This window comes from Lolium perenne, chromosome 2 (genome assembly GCF_019359855.2).
Source record: "Lolium perenne isolate Kyuss_39 chromosome 2, Kyuss_2.0, whole genome shotgun sequence".
Taxonomy (NCBI): domain Eukaryota; kingdom Viridiplantae; phylum Streptophyta; class Magnoliopsida; order Poales; family Poaceae; genus Lolium; species Lolium perenne.
The window spans coordinates 295,609,174-295,618,256 of NC_067245.2; the positions used below are offsets into that span (position 1 = coordinate 295,609,174).

The 9,083-nt window shown below is 43.5% G+C and overlaps 2 protein-coding genes across 2 annotated transcripts; one reads left to right on the forward strand and one right to left on the reverse strand.

Annotated features, from left to right (window-relative positions):
- The first annotated feature begins 498 nt into the window (after positions 1–498).
- On the forward strand, positions 499–1,602 carry LOC127329429 (BTB/POZ and MATH domain-containing protein 1-like). The gene has a single exon (XM_051355948.1). The coding sequence runs from the start codon at positions 499–501 to the stop codon at positions 1,600–1,602; it is 1,104 nt and encodes a 367-aa protein (XP_051211908.1).
- Positions 1,603–2,065: 463 nt separating this feature from the next.
- LOC127336159 (peroxisomal ATPase PEX6) lies at positions 2,066–7,128 on the reverse strand. Its single transcript, XM_051362941.2, has 16 exons — positions 6,749–7,128; positions 5,721–6,362; positions 5,331–5,574; positions 5,090–5,231; positions 4,765–4,948; positions 4,473–4,664; positions 4,126–4,392; positions 3,920–3,991; positions 3,713–3,799; positions 3,468–3,590; positions 3,273–3,383; positions 3,122–3,160; positions 2,913–3,034; positions 2,687–2,831; positions 2,523–2,606; positions 2,066–2,437 (listed from the first exon to the last, which is right to left on the reverse strand). The coding sequence occupies exons 1-16, from the start codon at positions 6,986–6,988 to the stop codon at positions 2,345–2,347; spliced, it is 2,787 nt and encodes a 928-aa protein (XP_051218901.1). The 5' UTR covers positions 6,989–7,128; the 3' UTR covers positions 2,066–2,344.
- Between the last annotated feature and the right edge of the window lie 1,955 nt (positions 7,129–9,083).

Here is a 9,083-nt window from a genome sequence, read left to right on the forward strand (position 1 = left end):
TTATTTGTGTCGTGTGTAAAAAGATAAAATTTAGTGCTAAAATATAGTTTTTATTGAGACATTTCTTTATCTTTATTACACAAGACACAAAAATGTCAGCTTTCCACGAAAATTAGCATGCACACCTACTATGTCAACATGTACGCGTGAAATTTTAGTTCAATTCTTTTTGAATATTTTAAAATATTTTTTTGAGTAGCAGAAGAATATGCACCTCGGATCAGAAGTAAATTTCCGTATCAGCCTCTACACAAACAATATCTTGGCACACGAGGACTCGCGACGGTTTCTCATCCGCGCGCGGTCTGCCACGGCCCACGAGTACAATGATAACGGGCCTAGCCCTGGTGTCAGCGCCCGGCTACGACCCAGCGGCCACGTCCGTCGCCTTCCTCTGCCTCTATCTCCTCCCCCGCTTCGTCTCCACGCAAATAAACCCCAAGATCGAAACCCTAGTCCTCAGCCCGACCTACCCAGAGCAAGACAAGGAAATCACCGATGGGAAACACCATAACTCACGTGCTCAATGCGTCGCAGGGCTCGCCGGCGGCCGCGAAGACGGTGCAGGGTTTCCACGTGTGCGAGATCTCAGGATACAGCTACCACCGGGGGCGACCCGGTGAGTCCGGCAGATCGCCCGTCTTCTCCGTCTGCGGTTACGAATGGAAAATTGTGTACTACCTCCGAGGACTCACAGATAATCAAGACTACCTGGAGCTGTGCCTCCAGCTACAGAACAAGAAGGACGACACCAGGGTGGTGGCATCCGTGAAGCTAAGCTTTGTTGACCTAACCGGATCTTCGCCGCATCACACGGTGACAGCGGAATTCGATTCCGGTCGTAATGACATGATATATCTCGAGTTCATGAAGAGGAGCGAGCTGGAGGCGTCGCCTTACCTTCGCTTTGATCGCATCATTGTGGCCTGCCACATAGCAATTCTCAAGGAGGCAAAGAACGTCGCCGATGTAGTGGAGAAGTTTGCCAAGCTGCCGCCGTCCAACATCACGGATCATCTGAGCAAGCTGCTTCGGGAGAAGGAGGGCACAGACGTGGTTTTCAATGTCGGAAAAGAGGATTTTCCTGCCCACAAGACGGTGCTCGCGATGCGGTCGCCCGTCTTCAAGGCGGAGCTCTACGGCGAGATGAGCAAAAACGACCCAGGTCGTATTACCATCGGTGACATGCAGCCCGCCGTCTTCGAGGCCCTGCTCCATTTCATCTACACCGACTCGCTGTCGCCCGCCATGGACCGTCTTGGCGGCAACGACTATAAAGAGATGACCCGGCACTTGCTTGTCACCGCGGATCGCTACGCCATGGAGAGGCTCAAGATAATATGTGAAAGCATCCTCTGTGAGACCATTGATGTGAAGACCGTGATGACTACGCTGGCTTTGGCTGATCGGTATCATTGCGGCAGGTTGAAGGATGCTTGCATTAAGTTTATTGCCTCTTTGGGTACAAGGGAAATTGATGGTGTAATGGCAAGCAAAGGGTATGTTGAGCTCAAAGCAACCAGTCCTTCGGCTTTGGTGGAACTGTGGGAGAAGACATCCAGGATCCGCAATTCAAAGCCTTCGCTTCACATGCTAGTTTAGTCCACTAAATAAATAGGTTGCTGCTTCTTTAACAGGTCTAGCTTAGAGCCAGGGCTAGTTAGGGTCTTCAATTTATCAGGTGTCTAGTTTAGTTTGCAGCAGTTGGATACAGCAAAAAGGAAAGTGTGAATCTCTTATTCTTTTTGTGAATACAAATTTCCTATCAAACATGTGATCACAGAGCATAGTTCAAAAGGTTAGAAATCAAAATGTATCATACACGGCTACGTTAACCGTGGCCTGCAACGTCCAGGCAGCAACACGCTACAGCATCTATATCGTGTCATCTTTGCCGCTACAGCATCTCTATCGTGCCATCTTCCTGCTGAAAACAGAGAAGCTAATCTTGCAAGTCACTCTGTTGTATGACAGGTTGCCAAGATCAAATATAAAACTATTTTTTTATTATATACTGATATTGATTTTGTTGAAGTATGAACACGGAACAGAAAATTCCTGGGTATGCTGCTAGTTCTGCTTTGTAATACCCAGAAAATATGCCAAACTCATTGCTGGAACGTGCATACAACATGGCCACAATTGCCAAATGCAGGGGAATTGTGGAAGGCAAACACCCAGCTATTATTCATACATGGAGCTAGGAATGCTCTGGCAACAGTCTATTTTCTAATTCACTCTCTACACACACACACAAAATCCACGGAAGAAAGTTGACGGCTGTACACTCAGGCAATAGCTGGGAGGTGCAAAAACACATTTGTTATAGCTACTAGTGAAGTCCTTATGATCTAGAAGGTCCTTCGATCTTCTGCCTCAACTGTTCATAGTTTTGCAACTCCTCCATTGTCAATGATGGTGAGATATCGCCAAGCACCTGTGTAGTAAGAAAAATAGTTCAACTCTTAAGATATGACCAACAGATACTTATTGTGCTTGCTGAAAAATGATTTGAATATTACCGTCATAAAATCACCAGTCTCGACAATGACTTCCTCAGCAATGGCTTCGTTATTTCTTGAAGGATCACCTTCAAGTGTTTCAACCTTCAAATACCAGCGTGTAAGTCCAACACAGCACAGCTAAGAAACACATAAGTTGCCAGCAGGGAAGTGCAGATACTCACGGAACGCTTAGCAGCATGAAACCATGCATCCGCGCATAATGCATAAATATCAGCACCGGTGAAGTTTGGAGGACAGTGCTGAGCAATTGACAAGAGAGAAACATTCTTGTGGAGCTTATACTTGCGTGTTTGTGCTTTCAGTATTCTGCATGACAATTACAGGAAGATCATAATTTAGTACAAACTACTTTGGAATTTGGTGAAAGGAAGAACTATCAATGGGTACCTTTCCCTGTATGATGCTTCAGTATTTACACCAACGTAGAGAAGCTTATCAAATCGGCCAGGACGGAGAAGTGCCGAATCAAGAAGGTCAGGCCTATTGGTAGCCCCAATGATGAAGAGGTCCTAGAGAATAGCATGGAAAATGGTTTTCCTTCAATGCATCTAAGAAACACTGGCAAAAAACTAGCATATCATAGATGAGGAACTAACCTGGCTATTATCACTTAACCCATCAATCTCCACCAGCAACTAGTAAAGAGATAAAAAAAAAGGGGGAAGTGAGTTAGGTCACTCTTAACACTGAAAACAAGAGGGAAAACTGTGACATCAGTTGCCACCTCACTAATGAAGTTAATTATACCTGGGAAACCACTCTATCCATCACACCTCCAGAATCTGCAGAGGATCCTCGTGCAGGAGCAAGGGAGTCAAGCTCATCGAAGAAAATTACGCATGGGCGTGCCGACCTAGCCTGAAATTGACAGTGAACAATTGGAAACCAAGTATATATATGTATGTTTTACAGCAGTTGCATGGCCTATGCAGATGAATATACCTTCTCAAAGATATCCCTGACATTCTTCTCTGATTCTCCAACATACATGTTTATCAATTCTGGACCTTTCACGCTAAGAAAGTTTAATGAGCACTCAGTTGCTACTGCTTTCGCCAATAATGTCTAACAAATCACGAGAAAACATCCTAGTGAGCATGCATCATGTTGCAGTTGGATACGGCTATCTTTTGACAAATGGGAATGCAACCTCAATTCAGGCAAGGTATAAAACCCACTAAACCTACCTTCCCAGTGCCTGGGGGTCCATATAACAGGACACCTGATCTCTTCGGCAATTTAGAAGAAAAAAGATGCTTGTACATCAGAGGTAACTGTATAACAGCAAAACAAAAAAGACAAGTTAGCAGTTCCAAACCTACTTCAACCAGCTTTTGGTGCTCAAACTACAATAACCAAATCTTATTTGTACCAATGAATCAGGTCAAATTTACCTGAATAGTATCTAGAATAACCTTCTTCACTTCCTCAAGCCCACCAACATCCTCCCATTTGACATCAGGAACCTAATAGCACACAAATAATCAAACCAGAGAGTTGCAGAAAGAAAGCTAAAGCAGACTTGTATGGTTTCATGGGTGCATATGGGCACGAAATCTTGAAGATATAAGATACTGGAAGGCAGGGATTAATGTTTTACTTTCGGTGTACCCAATGCAGCGCGGTTCCTTTTCTTAGCCCGTTCTAATGAAGACAAAATATCTTCTTTAGAAAATTTATTTTCTTCATTCTGAGTGGTAGAAGAGCTCGCATCTATGCTATCCTCAAGCTTATCATTGCTACTTTTCTCCACTGCAACTTTATGCGCAAATGATACACCAGCATCTGCAACCAATGCAAGTATATCCCTAGGCATGAAACCAGACGTTTGCACTGATATATCTTTTACAAACTTTTCATCGATACTCTGAAAAGAAAACCATACAAGCAGGAGATTTTAGTAAAAGCATAAAACTTAATTCTGGTTCAATGAAAACAAAAAAACACCTCATCAGCAACTGCCGAGACACCATGGAGTGTTTCAGATATCAAGTTCTTCCTCTGGTCTTCATTTATAGTCTTCATGTTGACCTCATGGCGGAAGCATCGCCTGACTGATTGCTGCATTCCTTCAGCATTGTCTGCAGTTGCCACTAGTATAACTTGAAGCGAGCTTACACATTCAGGTTCCACAAGGTACTGAAAACAAAGAGGTTCCATAATAAGGAACTTGGTACAAAGGTGATTTTACATCGTATGAGCTTGTTAAAACCGAATAGTTTGGAGAACAAAGACTTACTGAATTTCCAATCACATCCCTTGCTGGCAGTGACTCTTTCGTAACCCAACGCTGTCCAGTGTACTGCTTGATGACAGACTCAACGTTTGCTGCAATACCAGATTGCTCAGATTGTGGGCCTTCATTTGAGGATGTATTCCCAATTGCATCAAAGTGGCGAAGAAGTATTATACAAGGAGAGTACCTTCAAAAAAGAGTATTCGACAAAGAAGGAAACAAAGTAAACACTACCATCTGGAAAACTAAACAAAAGAGTTTGGCAACTAAAACAGGAACGAATTTCAACTGGGGAGAATAACAAAGTAAAGGCACAAAAGATGAATACTTCTGAGCTTCTTTGAAGGCAGCCACAAGCGCAGCAGATGCCCCGCTTTCTGACGATGTCATTAAATCGTGACAGCAACACTCCACCACATGCATACCAAGATGGTTAGCAACATGCCTGACTACCGTTCTTTTTCCACATCCTGCAGCCCCAGCATTTGTTTTGACAAAAAAAAAAGTTCAGTTCAAAGTTGAGTAGTAAACAATTTAAATGGATGAGACTGCAGTTATAATGCAGTAACCTGATGGGCCATACAAGAAAGTGGAAAACTTGATTCTTGGTAAAATATTTGAAGGACATAATGCTGGTGCAATGATAGATGCTAACTGCTCCACAATTTCGCCATGCAAAGGTACTGAATCATCATAAGCAGCAAAGAAGCTGCAAGGAGGGACTGGAGCAGAAGCACTTCCCCCAAGCACAAGGGCTGTTTGACCACAGTTAACACGAAGAATCGGATCATCTGATGGTTCCATGCCGGTTACCTAGTGGAGTAATTCAAATATTAGCACATTAATACTTGTGGATGAAAAAATGAGGGCAAATATTAGCTAGAGGCTAGATCACATTTATTTTGTAACTTTGGTTCTTCATACAAACATGTCCAAAGCAAGAAACGTGGGAAACTTACCTTAAAGTATACCATACTAGAAGGATGCAGTCTATCGTTCTCTTTGTTGCATGCTAAGCAGGAGATCATGCCACAGTTCCAGTCATTATGTATGCAAAAAACATCCCCTCTTGCTAGGAACCTGTCAGACTTGAAGTATTCATTTAAACCTTGATCTACCATATCTTGGTAGTCACTTTCTCCACTGGCCGAATTTATCTTTAGTGAAGCAAGCACGCCACAATCAGGAATCCTCACAACAGAAACCCGTAAATGCAAAGCATATCTAGGCACTTGCGGGCACGGGAGAAGCTCTAGGTGTAGAGAAATACCAGCCCCACTGCTAGCAGCACCGTCATCATAAACTTTAGAGCAAAACTTGAAAGGCTCCCCGCCTTTCTGAATAAGAAGCTTGAGACATGAAACATGCACTCCCAGGTTGAACGCCAAAAGTGGGCTAACATAAGCAACATCTTCATCCAAAGGTGCAGAGCCATTAGGTGGAAATGAGCGAGTGGGTAAGCATCCCATCACATGATCAGAGGAGGAGGTTGAGGCCACAGGGTCAGGATGCTCTCTCTGGGACTCATCGAGGGATGGGCGATCTAATACTACTGCTTTCACAATCCTCCCAACATTGTTGTCGGTATTCTTGACAAGCACCTGCAGATTAATAGGTGTTTATTACATATAATTTCAACAGGAGAGATTCGTACGTACCAAATTGAGTTCCCAAAATCATGATAACAGCAAGCAAATACATAGGTTAGGTTGACTGAATCAAGTTCACAGAAATAGTAGCATATACTATGTACCCTACGAGATTAGTTTGTGTAGCACCAAAGTTCCAGACATCTACTATTACAGCTCGGCCATATCCAATTCATCTACAAATTTTATCCTTAATTATTCCCAGACACTCATGCATTCAGTATGACCACACAATGTGATCCACAGAACCGAAGGTTTCAAAATTCATCCCCAAGTAAACGAACTCCCAACTACACCCCAGGATCGGGAATTGAGGCCGAACGGGACGACGCACGTACCGGCGTGCCTGTGACGACGGCGAGCCGGCGGAGCGCGGAGGCGGGGAGGGCGACAAAGGACGCGAGCTCTCCGAAGTCGCCGCATCTGGAGCCGGAGGAACGGGCGGGGAAGCGGAGAACGCCGGCCTTGAGGCGCACCGGCTCCGGCGGCGGCCCGCGGCGGTCCCCCGGTAGCGAGTCGAGGAGGGCCTGCGTGGACGCGAGCACCAGCGGCTTCCTCCGCGGCCGCCTCTCCACCATGGCTGCGGGCCGGGGGCTGAGCAGAGGGAGTGGAGAGCCCACCGGAGACGGGACCGGAGGAGGACGGGAGGAGACTGCTTGACTTGGATCAGCACTCAACACAACCAAATAACGGAGGAGAGATTCCGAGTCTCGGAGACGAAGGCGTCGTGTTCATGTTATTACCGTCAGATTAGCCACGAATCCAATGACGAGCAGTAGTAGTTAGCAAATCAAGTTGAGGTAAATGTAGTCCAACTTTTTTTAATCATACTAGTAAATTAGTCTAAGAGCATCTCTACCAGATCCCCTATATCGACGGAGGGAGGGTGGGCGGCCCCAGATCCCATTCGACCCCAGCACGCAAGCTTACCGCCGCCGAAGAGCTTGAGCGGGACTGTCTGACCTCCAACCCTGCTACCTCTCGGAGACTTCTATGTTCTGAAAAATCAAAGTACAATTTTTAAATATTACAAAAATCAAGAGCATTGGTGCTAGGTGCACCAAATCCGCTCAACTAAAAAATCCTCATATTAAGAATGGAGGAAATAGAAGTTCTTTTTCTAGGGAAATTGGCGCTTTATTGATTAAAACACATCATTACAGAGTACTCCACGGATATAATCCGGGACAACATCAAAGGAAATATTACAAATATCACACTCACTGCGCCTAGCCAATAGATGTGCCGCCCCATTTAACTCGCATCCAACATGCATGAAAACACAAAAAGAGAAACTAGAGGCTAGGCGTCTAATATCGCCTACCACTGAACCAATACTCGAACGATCTTTCGAGGAGGAATTGATTTTCTTGATCATCGAGAGACAATCCGAAGCCAAAATAATTCGGTTAAAGCCGTTGTGTCTTGTCATTTTACGCTTTTTTATTTTACTTTTTCTCACTTTTGAGGGTAAAGAATAATTAGCCTAATTACGCTCACACAAGTAGAACGATAGAATCATATCTAAGATATCATCCTGCTAGTTGTTCATGTGGATAGTGAAATAAATCTAAATGAAAGAAGGTAGCATCAGTCTGCTCCTAACTCATAAGTATAAGACCATTGGATGTTCAAATTGAAATCCAAAGACGTTTTATATTTATGAATGGAGGAAGTAGAAGTTATGTCTCGTCATTTTACGCATCTTAATTTTGTTACTTTGTTTTTCATACTTTTGAGACTAAAGGACTAACTTAGCATAATTAGGATCAAGTAGAAAGGTAGAATCATATCTAAGATATCATCCCGTAGTTGTTCATGTGGAGAGAGAAATGAATCTAAATATAAAATATAAAAAATCATTGGATGAAAATTTATATATATGCGCAAAACATAACATGAATTATAAAAATATGTGTTGTTGAAATTCTTGGAAGGACAACCGATATATTAAATATGCATCCAACTTAGGAGTAGACAACAAAACTATACAACTATGTTCCCATATTCTATGAATTAAACAAGATAGCACAATCAATTTGTCACATGCTTGCCGCACGCTAAAATATATACCATAAAATGGTAGTTGGCGGTGGTTCATCGGTTCACCTCATCCCCACTCTCCTCATGATAAACCTTATGTGTGGGCCTTGTTCTCGCCAGATTTCCGCCATACTTGTGGAGCCACGTTTTTTATTCAGGCATGTTATTCTTGGGAGTATGGTCCATGATCGATTTGTTTACATTGGAGTATTATTCATGCCACAATTTTATTTCATCTTGCTGGAGCGGCATTTTTTTATCAAAATGTGTGTTATTTGTTGTGGACATGTTAATGCTTGTGTGCCTCTAGAATCCAGATAAAGGGGAGTCTAGGTCTTGCATTGGTGGGCAGTTCTTGCTTTGCTCATGCCCCATATTTTTTGGTATGTTTTATTTCGTCTGTAGTTGATCCAAAACCAAGAGCATAGTGCATAAAACAGTTAGGTTGTCATTATTTTACGGAGTATGTCCTAAAGGTGGTGCATTTTCCATCGAAGGTGACATCGATTTGGCAAGTTACTTTTGGATGATTTTCCCCATGATAGGTGGTTAAGAGCAGGGTTGTAATTTCCTAGCAAGAGCCAATGTTCCAATGCAGGATGGACAAATGCAGTATTCAAATTTAATTGG